This window comes from Lepisosteus platostomus, chromosome 9, assembly GCF_059453375.1.
Source record: "Lepisosteus platostomus isolate fLepPlt1 chromosome 9, fLepPlt1.hap1, whole genome shotgun sequence".
Taxonomy (NCBI): Eukaryota; Metazoa; Chordata; class Actinopteri; order Semionotiformes; family Lepisosteidae; genus Lepisosteus; species Lepisosteus platostomus.
In genome coordinates, this window is record NC_142619.1 from 25,976,309 (window position 1) to 25,996,086 (window position 19,778).

The window sequence follows — 19,778 nt, forward strand, 5'->3', positions numbered from 1 at the left end:
TTACAGACCACCCAAACCCAGTGGAGTCTTCTTAGGTGAGTTTGCTGATTTTCTCTCATTCTTATCCCTTACATTTAAAAGGATCCTTATTCTAGGGGACTTTAATATACACATTGATTCAACTTCCTCCAGTCTGGCTAAAGACTTCCTTTCTCTTTTGGGATGCTTTGACCTTGCTCAGTTTGTTTGTACCCCTACACATAACAAAGGACACACCTTAGATCTAATTATTGCAAATGACTCCTTTGTCTCCCACTGCTCCCCCCTTGATCTAGGCCTCTCTGACCACTTAGCCATTCTCTTCAATCTGGAATTACCTGTTTCTAACACTTCCCCCTCACTCTCTGTAAATTTCCGCAACTGGCGATCAATTGATCACCCAAGGTTTGCAAATTCTGTTCTGTCCTCCTTATCCTGTTTCTCTTCCTCTGACCCTCTAGAGGACAAAATACAGTTACTTGACAATGCTCTTTTATCTACCCTCGACACCTTTGCTCCTTTAAAAACTCGAACCATCTCCTTCTCTCGCCCTGCCCCCTGGTACAATGACCATCTGCGTTTCATGAAGGCAGCCTCTCGCAAACTTGAGCGTAGGTGGCGTCTTTCCGGCCTAAATGTACATTATCAGGCCTGGAGAGATTACTTATCTGATTATAAGGTTACTATAGAGTCTGCTAGATCCACCTACTTCTCTCACATCATTGAAAATCACCAAAACAATCCCAGACATCTTTTCTCCACCATCAACAGACTGCTCAAGCCAAACTGCCCCACCACATTACCTGCCTCATCACAACTTTGCAACACATTCTTAGATTTCTTTAGTTCTAAGATTGACAACATCCGGCATCACATTCTCTCCACTACGGATATAATTTCCACACCTCCTCCCTCCTCATCCAACTTCTCTGGTTCCCGTCTCTCCAGCTTCTCTCTTCTTGACTCAGCATCCCTAAACAAACTAGTTACGCGCATGAAACCCACCACATCTATTTTAGATCCCATTCCCACCACTTTATTCCAGTCCTGTTTCTCTTCTCTCTGTCCCATTGTCCTCAATATAATACATGAATCCTTGAGCACCGGCATTGTACCAACGGTCCTCAAAACTGCTGCTATTACCCCAGTGCCAAAGAAGCCTAACATGGCTCTCGACAATCTTAACAACTTTCGCCCCATCTCCAACTTACCCTTTCTCTCTAAAATTCTAGAACGTGCTGTCACACTTCAGTTACATAACCACCTCATGACAAACAACCTTTTCGAACCCCTCCAATCTGGCTTCCGTCAACTTCACAGCACAGAAACCGCCCTAGTCAAAGTCACCAACGATCTCCTAATAGCTTCTGATTCTGGTTCTCTTTCCATACTCATCCTTCTTGATCTCAGTGCTGCCTTTGACACTGTTGACCATAACATCTTGCTTTCTCGTCTCGAGACTGTGTTTGGAGTCTCTGACACTGCCCTCAAATGGTTTAAGTCTTACCTCACTGATCGCTGTCACTTTGTCTCTCTCAATGGGTACAGGTCTGAAATTGGTCTTGTCAAGTCTGGTGTCCCTCAGGGCTCAATACTGGGCCCCTTGCTCTTCAGCATTTACATGTTCCCACTTGGTCAGCTTTTAAGATCACATGGCCTCAGCTTTCATTTTTACGCTGACGATACTCAAATATACATCCATACCAAACCCGACACTGATGTGGCTGTCTCTATTCTATCTAATTGCATCTCTGACATAAAAATTTGGATGACTCAAAACTTCCTTCATCTTAACTGTGACAAGACTGAAGTCATGCTTATTGGTACCCCCCATCAACTTCGCAAAGCCAGTCCTGTAACCCTGTCTGTAGATGGCTCTGTACTTGAGCTCCAATCAAAATTGAAAAACCTTGGGGTTATATTCGATTCTGGCTTAACATTCGACCCACATGTACAGCATACTGTCAAAACATCTTTTTTTCACCTTAGAAATATCGCAAGACTACGCCCTATGCTATCATTAACTGTGGCTGAAAAGCTGATCAACATATTTGTATTCTCTCGAATTGACTACTGCAATGCTCTGCTCCCTGGGGTATCTAAATCTACTCTGAACAAGCTGCAGTATGTCCAAAATTCAGCAGCCAGAATCCTGACCAGATCTAGTGCAAGTGTTCACATTACTCCTATCCTGGAGTCCTTGCACTGGCTTCCGGTCAAATTCCGCGTAGACTTTAAAATCCTCATGCTCACCTACAAGGCTTTACATGGCTTGGCACCTCAATACCTGTCTGAACTTTTATCGCCCTACTCCCCACCTCGCAACCTCCGCTCTTCAAATTCTGCCCTCCTTACTGTCCCCCAAGCCCGTCTACATTGTATGGGCGACAGGGCCTTCTCCTGCTATGCCCCCAAGCTCTGGAACTCCTTGCCCAAGGATATTAGAGAGTCACCTTCTCTAAACTCCTTCAAATCCAGACTCAAAACCCTCCTTTTCAGAAAAGCCTTTACTTAACTGGTTCCATTCTTCACCCCTCTGCTCTTCTTAATACCATCTTCCACGGTCTCCTCTATTGTTATTGTTGTATTGCTGTAATTATAATTGTGTCCTGTCTTGTGAAATTTTTCTTATTTATTGTTGTAGTCTTCTTATTTATTGTTATTGTCATCCTGTAAAGCGCTTTGAGAAGCCACCTTTAAAGGCGCTATATAAAATAAAGTTTATTATTATTATTATTATTATAAATCCAATGCGATGTCCAAGCAAAAAAGTACAGGTTGTACAGCAGACATTTCACCGCAGAAATGTTCAAAAGTGATCTATATGCAGAGTTAACAAGTTTCCATTTATTGACAAAACCGTCTTAAAGTTGAGAGCAGAATTTGTATTAAATTAAAGTGATATATTCGCAAGCCTGCTTGTTTACAATGTAATCGTACCGCATCGTCACACGAGGTTTTGTTGCTTCCTTCTGAATCGCAGAATATAGTGGTGCACATACCTGGAAATTTGGTCTATTTTGTGATGTAAATTGGAGGTTTTACTAGTTACTGTGAAAACTTTACTTTTATTGCAGTTTAAAATGTACTCATCAATGCTGAATCTTTCTATCACCAAAATATAAAAAATTGCGTTGCAGTTAATCAAGATTTCACTCTTTTTCACTTGGAGAAGCTTCCTTTGTTTAATGGAGCATTATTGGAAACAATTATCAGGTGTCAATGGTGGTTTAAAGAAAACAATTGTTTTTAAAAGCAAACAACACAAAGCACCAAAATCTGTAACAGAAACTTCAAAAAACAGCCCAAGAGAAATCCTACAATAGTGATGGATTCATTGTTGTTCTTTGAGTCTTTAAGTAAATTTAATCTGAACCTGGGACATTTACAAAGCTCCAGTGCCCACACAACCTTTCTCTTAAATTTAAGTATTTGATAGAACAGATAATACATATACTTGCAATAATGCAAATACAAATAACAGAACTATAGTCTCCTAATCAGAACTACGTTATACTAGAATTAATCTGTACCTGTAATTAAGAATCCACAAGTTCCCTTGTTGACATGACCCTTCTGCACAGGGAATGTATTTCTATTGTTTTGAACAGTTAGAATTTTGACATGTTTTTTTCTGGATGTAATCAGCTAGCTTACCCAATTAATATAATTGTTGTCTTGAAATTGGTTACAGTTACCAGAAAGAAAACAATACAGTCCACGAATTCTGTTACAGAAGATGGAAAGACAATTGCATTTGAACCTGTGTAAGGGAAAGCATCTGTCAAATATTAAAAAGAAAAGATAAACAGCAACATAAAAACATTTACTTGCAGTATTTCACATTTAATAACTTGAAAGATCTGACTACTCAATCTCTTCACTGAATAGTAACACGAAGAAGAATTACGTCTAAAGTGAAGAAAAAGGTTGTTATACAAAAATCAATACAGTCACTGCACATTACACCAAATACCAGTGTTCATCAACATGACTTAAAACATACTATTTAAACTCCACAAACTAATATGATAGAAGACATAAGAATCCACAGTGCTGCTTGAAAGTATGTGAACCCCTCATCTTTTTTAAGTCTTAAATTATCTTTTAGAAATATCTTATCTGAACTCCAATATTTAATGAAGATAACCTGAATGATGGACACATCAAAATATATTGTTTCATTATTTATTAATTAAAACATGTTAATTTAACAGAAACTTAATGATGCCTGTATGTAAAAATGGAACCTTTTAATTAAGCAAGTGGTGGCACATACTTTAGCAGCTATGACAGCAACCAAACATGTTCTATTCCTCATACAAATGAAATAGAACTTCTTTTCCAACAAATGAAAACTGCATGTTTGGAGTAAAAAGTGTGTATTCTCATACTTTGAGCCATAATGATTTGGTCTTGTTTATGCAGTCAAGCACTTGGATAATTATATTATTAAACACTTCAATGAAACCAAATATCACAAAGCAAGATGACAATTACATCTTCTCAAAGCCTTACAGCCAGAACTGCACAATTTATGACAATCCTTAACACCGAGTCCGAACAACGGGTGGATTTTTGAAAGAAAAAATAAACAAAAAGCTGTTCCTCACCAGATAACTGTAATTTAAACGATAGATAAGAGCCCCTCCAGTCTGGCAAAAGTGTCCAAAACAGAAAGTAGTGGTTAATAAAAGTGGATAAAGTGGTGAGAAAATTGATAAGTGGGTGCAATGGGCGTTGTCATTGATATCAGTACATGATACATGACTAAAAGAGACCCAATGAATATGATGGACTGAAAGGCTACCATTCCAAATGACCTACCACTCAACATACAGGTAGTAAACAGTACTGTACTGCTATTTTATACCTTTTATAAAATAACAGTTTGAAATAACTCAAAATTTCAAATAAACTTCAATTCACAGTTTTTTCATTCACCTTATATATAGGTGGGTTTATTTTTAATGCCGTTTAAACTGAAATAAACATAACTCAAGCATTTTAAAGGGTACTCTGTCAAACTGAATATTGTTGATTAGACCACGAAACAATAATAAGAGTAATAATGATAGGGTACCTCAAAAAGTAATTATTATTTTCTTTGTAGGTAGAGACATATTATTCTCTGTTACTAACGTAAAAATAACTGTGGATAAGATCAACTGTTCTAAAACTATTACAAAAGGCAGAGAGAGTAGACAGTGGTGAAGCAGGATTAAAAAAACTGATTCAGATCATGCTGGGGATTATGGAGCAACACTGTCACCTGAAACAGTTCTACTAACTTGCTCAGCTATTGAAAAGGCTCTTAGTAAAAGGAAGTCTAAATGAACACTTCAAAATTGTCATTTTAAGGGTGACAGAAACTCAGTTTAAACCAAGACAATCGTTAAAAGTCAGCACAGCCTAAAACGCCCCACACTATTACAGAAACATTCAAGAAAAAGTAAAAAGATTAAAAACCAACCTTATGCCTCCAGAAATCTGGCAAAATAACAGAAGATTTACTTCTTAACCTGAATGCAACCATTCATATACTATTTCTTTTCACTAGTAGAAAGAAACCAATACATTGCAGAAATGTACAGGGCTCAAAAGCAGATACATTACTATTAATTTAGCGTCACTTGGCGTGAAGACAATTAACTTCCTGCTGGCAAGCCAAGACTTCCCTAGCACAAGAATAACAGGTTCATCATGTTCTAGTCTTTGGAGCGAATTTCTTCAGGTCGAGGCAAAGGTGGAATGTAAACCTGGGTCTTTGTTCAGCTCCTGACATAGGTCCATTCCTGCCTAGTGTAACACCTTGCATTGAGTGTTACTGGAATCACAGTGTACAACTGGCCTGATATAATGATATCACTTCACTGTGATGCCATGTGTCGTGATATGTTCTCAGAGCATTCAACTGCCCCGTGTCAGACAACCACTCTTTTTCAAGAGGGTCTTATACACTTACAGTATTTGGGCTGTGTGGCCCAAGCACTTGTCCATACACCTAACAGGTTCAAACCCAGAGTCTAAAATATCACGCTTCTGGGATCATGATTTAGATGTAAACATATCAGCAGTAAATGAGTTTGCTGTGGAGGGTGTAACAGAGCTTATAAGGTTCAATGAAGTTATGATGACAGGATTCACTTGGGTTTCTAAAAGCATTTTAATCTCCCATGTCAGGGGTCAGTTGTCTTGGTGGAACAAGTCTGGTTGTCCTCTGTGCCATGTAGGACAGGGATTTGGAGTTATGCCTAAAACTGCAGTTTGTGGTCAGACGACATATGCTACTATATGTGAGTAGCATTAAATGACCAAACTTACATATTTCTTTAATCAGAAATGGTGATGACCTGTACCAGTTAGGACAGAACCACTGATCTGTCTGCTGTAAACCACTACAAACTACAAACTCCTATGTGAAAAGGGGTTAAACTGTACCGTATAAACCTCCAAAGCAATTCTAGGGATACTCTAAAAATGCATTCAGGGCTAAGAAACACAGCTGTACATACAAATGAACTGAAACACAGGAAAGATACTGTAGGAAAGATTACATGAAAACTGCATCTTGATAATAACATAGCAGAGGCATTGTGCGAATCTAGGTTAACACTGTCAACTTATTTTCTGAGGCTATTTTTAATAAATCTAACCCAGAATTATTAAGGAGAAACAGGAGAAAACTTCTGAAAACAGAAAAGACCACAGAACTGTATTTGGGTTCTGTGGAATTTCTGAACCTTTTTATGGTTTTGTAAATACTGTAAACCTTCCAAAGTCTCTCAAAGTAAAAAAAAGTCATGTAAGGAAGTGAAAATCATAACATTCTCTTAACACTCATAACTCAGAGTATGAAGGAAAAGCAGGAGAAAACTGAAGTTTGGAAAAGAGCTAAAGTAAAAATAATTCGTGACATGAAACTGGCTACATTTCTCAAACACTAACAAAAGCCCGACATTCAACTAATTACATAATCATTGCTAAATACGCAATTGAATAGTCCAACAGCAGATCCTATTCTTTTATTTTCAAGAAGACCTTCCTTTTTATTGATCCTTCAAATATTCCCTGATACTTACAAAAACATATTATAGGTCTGAAGGTAATTTGATACTGTAGCATAAAAACCACATGCAAAATATGTGGGCACAGGCTAACATTTGCTATGTTTTCTACCACATATGAGGAAGGGAAGTGTCAACCAGAATTAGTTTCAGGTTTCGGACAAATTTTAAAATTATGCATTCTAAGTGAAAGAAGGCAGACATCATGAATAACCTTCCCTGCAGTGCTTACTGGCACCAAGTGAAAACCAGATTCCGTTCAAATACTCTCCTCTTTCCTTGCAACAGCCAGTTATTTAGCGCTTTCAGTCAACCATCTCCAGTCCAGTTAGTCTTATAAGGCATCCCAAAAATACTTGTTTTAAAGACTGGAAAAAGGTTTATGATACTGATCAATTAAGTAATATGTCCAATCAAGGGGAATTTAGATTCTTCTCCAAATTACCTATAACTGCTAAATAAATCACCTACTTAATTGGTAAAATAACAATGACTGGCAAAAATTACTTGCTTAGGAGGAAAAATGCAAAAAAAAAGCTATACAAACAGTTTGTAGAGGTACGGCTGTATCAGCTGACTAATTAATTACCTCTGGTAACTACTTAAGTGTTAATTTTATTTTAGTGTTCCTGAAAGTGTTAAGTGGACTGCAAAATAAAACAAAAGCTGTATTTTGGTATTTGACTTATTGTACTCTTTTTATAAACCTTGGAATTCTGGTCCAATTTATAAAACTGGAAAGATGCGTGGAATGCACCAAATGAAAAACTCACACATTACTACAAGTCCTAACAATGGGATTCCACTCAAACAATTTCTCATTTTGCTCCAACAGCTGTTCTTTCCATTCTTAATCAATGGGACACATATTTAACTTCTAACCACCAGTCAGGGTGTCACGTGACTGTAGCTACTGAATGCTGGCACTGTTTTGCAACAATATAGTACCTAACTGAGCCACAAACTGTGAAAGATGTGATGGTGCAGATCTAGGGCTATATCCCCTGGTTCACCTGCAGAGCCTTCCAACTTCCTCGTTAACAAGTTGTTCATCATCCTCGTCCATGAAACGTTCTAATTAAGGCAGCAACTGCAGACTACACTGCAGAATACAGTACCTTTTTTTACCTCTATGTCTGAAGCCCCATTTTTCTTTCCTATCAAAGTAAGATGGCAGCACCTGAAACAATGACATTTTCATTTTATGACCGTCATTAGGTTAGTGCAGGTAATGTTTTAGCTGTATTACAGAAAGCTATTCCCATTCAAGCACAAACTTTATAACTTACACCTGTGTCTGAGCTAACAGTGTTAGACTGCATAAAAAATGTTTAACTCTTCAACATAATAGTTCTTATTTCCTAGAAAAATCATCCTAGAAAAATCAGTATAGAATATCTGTTGTTTTTACGTTCCTAGATAGCTGTGCAACACAGAAACCTGTAATGCAAATAAGTATTTAAGTTATAAGTATAAACAAAAAAGTAAAATAACCTAATGCAACAATGCAAAAACATTCACCACAGAGGTCCATACATACACGCGGCCAACACGATTGCTTTACTTACCAACTCTTCATGGAAGCCTTTAAGATGCTTTGCTAAGCCTTAAACGCATAAGTGTTTTGTGGACAGATGAGACTAAGAAAAATGCCTACCAAAGTGATAAAAGGTTAAAAGGTGGACACAGAAAGGAACTGCAGACAGCGCAAAGAAAACCACCTCACCTGTGAAGCATGGTGGAGGTAACGTCATGCACGGCCACCTCTGCAAATGGCTCCCTTGTCTTTATTGATGATATAACTAACTAAAATGTGTTTGCACTAGTTTATTATATATATATAATTATACAGCATAATAATTGTGTAAAAGGATTATATAAAATAACATTATTTTATGCTTATCATTTAAATTAATGCAGTTATGATAAATATAAATTGTCAAACTAACACTTTGCTGTGCTAGCCTGATACTTTTTGAAGGCTCTGTAGTTGTGTACAATTTTCTTCTTTCAAATCTGAGAGGGGGTTTTGTGATTGATATACCGATTCTATTATGGACCTCTATGGGGCCAAAAAATTAGGAACCCTCCTTCAAGACTCTCTCGTTGACTGGCAATGTCTGGTGGATTGGTTTGAGGAACATGAACCAGAAATCAATCACCTTCCTGGCCAGAGCAATCTCCACACCTCAGTCCTGCTGAAATATGGCTGAACATACACTTTAGCCTTTTGGCACAATCAGCCACATTGCAACCTCAAAAGAATGTAATGGATTGTAAAACATCTCAACATTTAGTGAATGTAATTCAAGCTCTTCTTACGATTCCTAATATTTTGATTAATAAATGTGTATACATTGTGTGTATAAAACTCAATATAATATATAAGTAACTCACTTCCACAGGTGTACAGCTCTGATTTATGAATAAGATTTAAATATATTAGGCTTAATATATTAATAAAAAGCAAGTTACACTTGAAAACCTTACCTCTGCAATTAAAATTTTGTACAGCTCACCATGACCTCAGAAATGCCATGCTCCTTACAAAAATCTTACAAAACATCTTCAGGTGAATCACAGAATTAAGATGTGTCAAAGCAAAAAGGCAAAAGACCTTTATCTGAATCATTTTCAGATTTGACATTGTTTGTTACTTTCTCTCACCTTCCTTGCTAGCCAGAGGCACAACTGTAGGGGCAGTTGTTTCTGGTTTTTTTTAGATTTACATTTAATACCGAGATGGTTTCTCTGCAGCTTGGAAATGCCATTCATACCAGAAGAGAACATTTTCAGTTTCTATATTAGAATCCCGACCACACATTCAGAAAAGGATTCATAGTTACAGTTGCCTTGCCAAAGTATGTCTGTTTTTTTTAAAGAAAACACCAATACAAAAGTAAATCAATTACCGCCTTTTGAGGAACAGGTGGAATGATACATTACCATAAGCAACAAATTGTAAATATGACTTGATGGCTGAATGTGAGTTTTCACACACAAGAAAATATTCTGTGTTCTTATCAGTAATCAGAAATATCATACGGTTAGGTTCCTCAAAGAGTTTCAAAACTAACCTTACAGGAAAGACGTGCTACAACTGAAAAGATTTACACTACATCTAACTACAGCAGCCTACCTATGATGCTATTTTTAAAGAGTAGTCAATCATTACCATACTGTGGAAAAATTAAGAATGTCATGTTTGAAAATTTAAAGGCACAGACATCTATGTTTCACAAAGATACTGGTATCACAGACATTACTGATACATACGGTCTTTTGTTTTGGTGTCATGTCATTCATTCACAGAATACTTTGAGAGAGAAATCCAACTTTAGCTGACAACTAACACATAACTCTGTGAACATCATTAACAACCAGTCTACTTTGGAATCATTAAAAATGATCATTATAATATACTGGAAATCATTTAAAATCTAACACGTGCATCTCTAAATCACCCTCATTCTCTACATATGCAGCTGCACTACTACAGCTATAGCTTTATAGCTGCACTATACTACAATGGGGCAAAGAATGGAGTTTGTGTGGGCAGTGAATTTCAGAATGTATTTCCTCTAGCTATGTGGTACAAACACTCACATGGGTCAGATGGGCAGCAATGAGTGGGTAATAAATTATACATGACTGATAACATTAATTCCCATTTTCACCAAAGCACAGGTTAAAAGGTGTTGAGTATGAAGTTATTTTCTGTTTCTTTCTTCCAGATTCTGCATGTGAACTGTTGTTGCTTTAATACCAGATGATATTTGGCGCACACACCACAGGGTATAAATTAGATTTGCTCTGTCAGCAGCACATATTAGCTTCATGCATCTTCTTTATTCGTGTGATTGTAAACTGCAGGATGTCTCCCACTTCACTGTGCCCTTGCCATGTTAGGCTTCTACAAGAGTTCTTTGGAAAAAAAAAAGCTTTTATTTTCTTTAAGAAAAAAATGACTATATGACTCCCAGACTGGGTGTTTCACTACTGCTTCAGAATTCTGCAACAGATCAAATAGGGCAGTTCTATATTAGGCTTCTCTGAATGTACCTACTGTAAATTTCATGAGAAGGTTAGAGCGGACAGCTGCAGTTTGTTTCCTATGCTTAATAAATTCACATCTTAAAGGCAACAACTACAGAAAAGGAGAAAATACCGTCCGGTTAGCCATTTAGTTGACCTGACGAGAAAAACCAACTCAAAGGTATATGTGCAACTGGTTTGCTATGAGGTGCAATTCTAATGTTTGCTTGCTTTGATGCGTGTCAAAAAATGTCCACAATACGAATTATGGCAATGTTGCAGCCTCATTAGAATTAAATAAATATCTCAAATAACTAATGAAACAATGATTTAAAGCTGCTGTTATTGCATTCCTTTTTAGTGGTTTCTTCTTTCCAGAAGGTGTATCAACTACCATGCAGTGTGGAAAGAAGTCCACCAAGGACATTTTATGTATTGTGAGATAACAAATGCCCTTATGTTACTATGAAGATGTTCAAGTAGGTAGCTGCGTCAGCATGCATAGGCTGCAAAGGAACATGTAAAGGTTTATTCCATGCTAAAAAAGAGAAGAGAATAAAAAACGTTTCGGCTGTGGAGCCTTCTTCAGGTGATAGCATTGTGTTTCTTATCTATTCCCTGCTGAAAAGAAAACCTTTACTTGTTCCTTCGCTACTGTGACTTGTGTACACCATACTGCTACAATATGTTAAATAAATCATAAAAACACAAAGCAAATGACACAAATGGAAATGATGTGGACGTGCCTAAAACTGAGAACAGGAGTCAATTCTTTACCCAAAGGAGTGAACAAGTTACCCTGCCGTGTTGCTGAAGCTGATACCCTAGCTTCCTTCAAAAAGTAGCTGGATGAAATCTTTGGATCAATAAGATACTATCTACCAAACAGACCGTATGGCTTCTCATGTAACAGTTCTTATGCTCAGCAACTTTAAGTGGTTAAATGTTACATGTAACAGCTTGCTTCATAGAAATTAAAAATTGATGCATCTTCATATTAACTAAAAAAGACTCTCTGTACATTGCTCTCTCATTTGTCAATAGAAATACTCTGTAGGTGAGCAAAACACTGAATTATTAAGCATCTATGAAACATTAAGAAGTACATGAAGTAATCAAACTATATTTGTTCTACAAAAAATACTGCTTTTCTTACAATGTAAACAAGTTCTACCATGATGTATGCCTTATTGTGAAATGTATCTATGAAATGTATCTATCCAACACAAGAATCAGGATTAGCCTACATCAGTGTGTAAAGACAGTGTCATGATTAAAACTAGTGCACAACAGTTCTCTTAAGAAAAAAAATCAGACTTATAATTTCAGAGAACAAAATAATAATTTTCTGTGAAACTAAAAGACCACTTGCTCATAGGGAAATCTTTGGACAGTATAGGTAATTTTTCAGAGTCACTAAAACTGACCTAGAAGGAACAATGTGGACTAGTGGTTAGGGCTCTTTACTCCTAACTGGAAGGTATTGGGTATGAATCCCAGGTGGACTATTGCTGCTGTGCACTTCAGCAAGGTCTTTCACTCAGATTGTATAAATGGGTGCAAATCAATGTTGCTTTGGATAAAAGCATCAGATAATAATTTCTATTCACATGCCAATCAAGCCTTTTACTTTAGCGGCCATGTTTTTATTTTTGCCTTATGCGCTTGCACAGTTGCAACCTTTAATCATTATGCTGATGTCAATATGTCAAAATGTAAGGGCTCTGGCTAATGAGGTCATTATTTCAAACAAGTGCTAAAAAGCAACAAAAAGGATAACTTCAGAAGTGTAGCAACACTTACCAACAATAGTACTTTCAATTGCATGGGAGAGTAGCAGAATGCATTTTTAATAGTATTTGTAGGAGTACTGTGTTAACTACGACAAAAAACACAGAGCAGAGAAAACTTATATGATATGAAAGCATTCATCTTCTAAATAGCAGTATACAACTTATTTTTGCATTGAAATAATATGAATATGAAGACTTAATTTCTTGGACAGGTTTCAACAAGTATACTTGTCTTGCCAATCCATATACACCAAAAGGTTTGTTAAGGATGCTAAACTATGATCCTACCTAGAGCTGTATATATATATAACAACAAACCTAATTATCAAGTTTGAGGTACACTCCTAATTATAATATGGCAAAAATGTAGGTGTTCAAGACTGCACTTTATTATGTTTGTGTTGTAAAGGTTGGAGAGTACACCTGAAAGCAATATCTTAATATTGTTAATAATTAGGATAATGTCTGTGAAGGTACTGTGTTGGAGAGATTGATCAAATACTGAACAATGAATGAACCTGATAGCTGCATCCTGCTTATCATCCTCAATAAAAATACATTGGAATTGTTCTGTGCACGAAAAAAAAAGATAAAAAATTTTAACGATAATGTATGATAGCATTAAATCCAATCTACGTTAGATCCACTCAAGCATGTTCATGTCTTAACTACGCAGACGGTGCGACGACCCAAAACTGACACTTCCTATTTCTTATCACTTTATACATATACTGTACTTGAATTATTTGAATTAATAATAACAACCTTAAAAGACTAATAAGAATAGAGTGGACAAACACTGGACTAAATGTGGGCCCGTTCCTTGTCTCTCTACACTGTAAATAAAAGAAAACATGATCTCAGGATTCAGGTACCCATAAAAGTAGTACTTGCACGTATCTCATAAATTAAAAAAAGATACGCATCTTCAAACGCTCAAACTGATATATGGTGTACTAGTGTATTGTTTTCTGAGAAAATTACATCCGAGATACAGAACGGCCCACCCTCGACCGTGCAGGTTCCTGCCTTTTCACTCAGAGTAGAGCATCTTTTTCCTGCAGCAGTAGAGTAATCGCTGCTTCAACTGCATTGTTAGCAAACACTCTCCAAAATCTCCCCATGCAACAAACAAAATGTCCGTATTAAAAGGTTTTCCAAAATACACGAAAACGATGTATTTTGTTTCAAAATCCCCGATCTGATTACTCCTTCCTACAACAATTATTTCCAGGCAACGTACAAACAGATGCAATAAGAGCCTGCCATCCCCGTTCCTGGTGTTTGCTGTGCAGGGGGGTTGCATCCCGTATCAGTGCACACTAACACAGTTACCCTGGTAGCTTTCTAACCACGAGCGTCCGCAGTATTTTTTTCATTTGCACTTTTAGCATGTACAATGGCTAAAACACTTGCCTCCGGGTGAAGAATAGGGACACAGCCAGCTTCTTTTTCATATTCATCCATAGCGTCAGCCATCTTGGTGGTAAACCTCGCGGAGCATTCTGGGAAGCAACATTCTAGCAGAGAAAAGAGCAAGAGGAGGGCTGCTCCGTGAACCTGCGCTGAAACCTACTGCTTTCATTGCGCTGATTCCAAAACAAGAGCATGTTGCTCAGCATGAATGTTAGTCTCTTGTTAAGGACGACGATATATCGTATATTTGCATTAAAATAAATGAAAAATTCTGGGTTTCTGACTCCAAGCAACTAAAATGTGCTTTATTCTTCAATTACAACAATGGTGTACTTTATAGTCTGTTATATAGAGGTTTTTAAACTTCTCCGCTTATGGGGTCTTTCTTCAGAAAATTCTTCTACTGCAATGACCAGTCTCATCTCCCCTTAAACAAAATATGTCATTCTGAAAAAAAAAAACAAAGCACAGTGTGACAGGCAAATCCAGCATGAGCTTTACCTGATCGTGTCCTTCAATGAAGGAAAGTTAAGCACATTACAAGTATGTTGGCTTTATTCACTATTACTCTTGGGTAAAATAATCTTTAAGTGATTTCTGAAGACCTACTACCAGAAACTTACTGTACTACTACAAAGTCTCCAAGGATCCCCCTGGACTTCCCGGGCCCCAGATTGAGAACCATGATTAAGATCACTCTATTGGTCATATACAATTTCTTGTATTAGGAATTTGTTCTTTCACATATCCCAACTTGCTTTCCAAGAGACACACAGACAGGGAGAGAAGCTTGGGGTCAGAGTGCAGTGTCAGTCATTTATATGGCACCCCTGGAGTAGTTGAGGTTAAGGGCCTTGCTCAGGTGCCCAACAGAGTAGGATTCCTCTGCCGGCCACAGGATACAAACCAGCAACCTTCCAGCCACAGACGCAGATCCTTAGCCACAGAGCCACCACACCACAGAATGCTATGTATAATATTGTGAAAAAAAAACAGTTTGGGAATTATGTGTTACAACAGGGGCTGCCAGTTTAAATCTATAGAAGCACAGAAGTTCTAGTCTCTACAGTCCCTGACTAAGAATAAGAGTCAGACTCAGATGCTTGTGAGCTCATAGCTCAGACAGTGGAACAGTCTATGCAGTTTCTGTGCCAGAGTCTTCTCCAGAGTGTTTGCATGTTCATTGTTGGCACTCTTGTGTTTGAGCCTCTGCATTTTGTAGGTGCAGATCTGTGTGGATGCAAGTTATATTTTTGCTGGTTGTCAGTTCAACAAAATGTGTTGATGAGCTGCATGTGGTTACATTGTGGGTCATCTCAGACAGGTCTTATTATCTCCTATCAGGGCTGTGGCTGTGTGGGCTGTGCTGTGCACTTTTTTAGAGGTTGATCCAGCTGAATATTGCCTCTTCAATGGCATCTCAGTAGCACGATCCTTGAGACAACATGATTTCCTGATTCAGATAACTGATGCTCTGCCTTATTCCTACATCACAGTGTCCTTTTAACAGCTCTGGGACATGTGAGAGATAAGTGTGACAGATAAGAAACCAACTGTCATATGACCCAGCAACTTCTGAAAACAAGGATGTTGGACCATAGTGTGATGTTCACATGACCTGAAAGGAGGTGGGGCATGAGGTTTCATGTCCGGTGGGCCTTTGCACACTGCAAATTTGCTAAAACAAGCTCTGTGGCAACTCTTGTACTAGTCAGTAGTTTCCTTCGCAGGTGGTGGTTGCTTTATGTACTGTGTAGTTGCTTTATATTTAGATTGGTAAAGCCATCAAGTAGCTATGCATTATAGCTTCCATTATTGATGCGCAACTGTGCTTTTATAATTTCGGGGCTATTTTTGAGCTCAGGGGCATGCTGGCTAGATTAATCAGTGTCTGAATTGTCCCTGTGTGTTTTTGTCCCCTGCGATAGACTGACATCCTTTCCAGGGAGCAGTACCAACTCATGTCCACTGTTTCAGGCGTGGGATAGGCTTAGGTTTCCCATGACCCTTTCCGAGACTTAGCAGCTTACTCATGATGGATGGATATTTCTTGTGATATTTTTAAAAGAGAGAACACTTGTCTACTCTGATGGCCTCAGCCCTGCACTCTGAAGAGAGCAGACTGGGATCTAAGAGAATGGCTCACTCTCTGAGCCTATCCCATATTTAAGGAACGTTTTTTTATGAAGAACATTAAATGTGCATTCAGGATGCTGTTTTTTAGTCAAATTAAACAGACAACACCCCAAACATATCAGAAATGTTTAGAATAGTTAAGGGAGGTTTTTTATCTAGAGTGGGGATCCCTAGTTCTAATCCTGGTGTGTCCACAGGTTTCCATTCCATCTCATTATTCACTTAATTAGACCAGCACGGTGGTGCAGTGGTTATCATTGTTTCCTCGCAGTGCTTGGAAACTGCATTCAAATTCTAGGCCCAGGGGGGCTGTCTGTGTGGAGTTTGTATGTTCTCCTCATGGTCCCTTGGGTTCTCTGGGTGCTCTGGTTTCCACCCACAGTCCAAAGATGTACTGGAAAGTTAATTGGCTCCTGGGAATATTGGTCCTGGTGTAATTGTGTTTGTGTGATTGTGTCTGTGTGCTTTGGAGCTCTTGGTCACTCTGATAGCCTTTGGCTCCCCTAAAACCCGGATAAAGCAAATTAGAATGGATTAGAATGGATGGATGGAGTATTCAAACCTTCTGTCTCGGTAGGTCTATGTGATTTATCCTTTGTGACACTTAGCTCTTACTTAACATAAACATTTTGAAATGGTGACATACCTGTAAAAATACAGTCCAAAACTAAGATGCCGGTCTCCCCCGTGATCCTGTATTGGATAAAGCAACATTAGGGTTAAACAATATAATTTACACTTTTAAGATTGCATATCTCATGAATATGATACATACATTTTAGATAGCAACCATATCATCCACTCACAACTGACAGTCCACTGAAGCTCAGCAGGTGTGAGTCTGGTCAGTACCTGGATGGGAGACCTCCTGGGAAAAACTAAGGCTGTAGCTGGATGATGTGTAATAGGTGGGCCAATAGTAGGTGCTCACCCTGAGGTTTGTGTGGGTCCTAATGACCCAGCATAGTGACGGGGACATTATACTATAAAAAGGCACTGTCCTTCAGATAAGATGTAAAACTGAGGTCCTGACTCTCTCTGGTCATTAATGTCACCCTGGCATCCTGGCCAAATTTCCCATTGGCCTTTACCAATCATGGTATCCTAATAATACCCATTTTATTCATCTATATATTCTATATATATTCTATAATAATCCTGTCATTATTATTATTATTATTATTATTATTATTATTATTATTATTATTATTTACCTGCCTATTTGATTGCCTGCCAATCATTTATATAGATCGTGGTAGAAATCCAAAATTAAATAAAAAAGCATAGTAAAGAATGTAGCATACTGAATACTAAACAGTAGGTACTAAAGTGACAGAATGATTTGTACTTTTTTAAAATGCTGGATAGTCATTATCGGTATGCCAGGCTTACCTGTTGCTGTAAGCTCTGCTCTCTATGATATCCCCTGGAAAGCTACTGTACTCAGTCCTTGGTATACAGTCCCTCACCTTCAAGTCAATGGTCAAAGCTAAGATGCAAATCTCATATGTGTGATTTGCATTGATTATGGTAAACCTTTTTAAGATTTGGTGTGGTATACTGTATAAAGTTTAGGCTTCCTTTAAATTTCCAATGAGTATTAAGTAATCATCCAGATTTTAGAATGGTTTCTTAGAGACCTTCACAAAATCTACAACTCCAAACACAGATGTAAAGTACATGATCCACAATAGTTCAGAAACTAAATCAAATCCATCAAGAGACACATCACTGAATTAATAGAACCGACAGTAGAGTTGCTACTACCACCAACATCTGTCTGCCAAAAAGTTGCTACTTAGAATTATTCTCTTTGGAAAAAAAAATGAGTTTCAGTTATTATTAAATTATTGTTGTGAACAAAGTTTATTTGTTCCATCCCTAGGCTAGGAGGCAAGTAAACATGGAGGTAGTCACAAATGATAAAATGGTGTTCAATTTACTCAATTGGCTTTATGAAAATAAATCCACAGCTGAAAAGTTGTGTCTCTTAATTCTTTTCCTTTCAGCATGGAATAAACCTTTACCAGTTTCTTCTCATACACATGCTTGTGTAATGCTCCGTTATTTGATTCCTGCTATTTTGTAACACTATACAATGTAATGCACTTTAATATTGGATTTTAAAACCACAACCAGGGATGTTACTGTACTATATATATCTCTTCAATAATGCCTTCTCATAACATCCTCCAAAGGGACACAACTAAACCAAGTGACTTAACCCCGACTAGACTGTTATGCAATAGCTCAATACAACACAACCTCCCTCCCACCTTAAAATGTGCTACCTTGTATGCAACTATCTTTTATATATTCAATATTTTTATTTAATTTTATGTAACACTTTAGCATGGGTGATTTTTAATAACTAAAATTAATTGTGTGACATCTGTATTCACACTATGTACTACATTTCCATTTGTAAGATGTATCCTTGACAAGACACCACTAGTGGCCTAGTCACTAGTGGGCAGAACATTTCTCATTCACAATCAAAACTTCCTAATTGTTTAATTGCAAAACTGATAAACTTAACAACATGTTGCTTGAGTTGCAAACCCTGCTCCTAAGGAGCCCCAGTCCATCAGACTCATAGATGCCTTCAGTTGGAGATCCTTGATTGACTAAGGCAGAAAAAGATTCAGGTAATTAGAGCTTAACGGGATATAAAGAATGCTGTTTCTCTCCAAGATTTTTTAAATTGTTTGACTAGTGCAATCTATTCACTATCTTTGATGTTGCACTGATGTTGGCCAAAAACTGCAAATTGGACAAGTGTGAAGGTGACCTTTTAAGTGATGAAAGCACACAAAGGATATATATATATATATTATGTTGTTCATCTTCATAACAACAATAATATATATATATAGTGGTATAAAGAGGAGAATTATCATCAGTACATGTTGTTTGTTCTTTCACCAATTGATGTGATGCTACAGTGTAGAATCACACTACTGTCAGATAAGTGGAATCAGGGTTTGGCCTAGATCAAGCTCTCAGTTTAAATAAATAAGGGACACATTTTTCAAAACCTTATCAGAACTCAACTTAATGGTCTTCTCTCAATATTCTGTCATTCAGATACTGAATGTCGAAGAATCAGTTTTCCTTGGAATACATTTTGAAAATGTAAATATAATTTTTGGCTACCAGGGGGCGCAAGACACTAACTGATCAACTCAGACCTCCTACATTACGGAAAATTAAAATTTCAGTTCTGTAATTAATAAAAGAGTGATATTTCTTTGCGGGGTTTCTTAATGCTTTCGCTGTTTAAAAATGGTGGGGAATAGCATTCATTTTATTACGTTTTATCCTGATATACTGGAAATAAAGGATATAAACA

The 19,778-nt window shown here is 37.4% G+C and overlaps 1 protein-coding gene across 2 annotated transcripts in view; it reads right to left on the minus strand.

The window, feature by feature from the left end:
- The window catches only part of zdhhc17 (zDHHC palmitoyltransferase 17), a 47,141-nt gene extending 32,747 nt beyond the window's left edge, over positions 1 to 14,394 (minus strand). The window contains exon 1 of one of the 2 annotated variants that reach the window (XM_088647291.1): positions 14,291 to 14,394. In XM_088647291.1, coding sequence (XP_088503417.1) covers positions 14,291 to 14,353 — 63 coding nt within the window. In that variant the 5' untranslated portion in view covers positions 14,354 to 14,394. Of the gene's footprint in view, positions 1 to 5,452; positions 5,616 to 14,290 lie in introns of those variants that run through there. The other variant, XM_088647292.1, reaches the window with a different exon arrangement.
- Between the last annotated feature and the right edge of the window lie 5,384 nt (positions 14,395 to 19,778).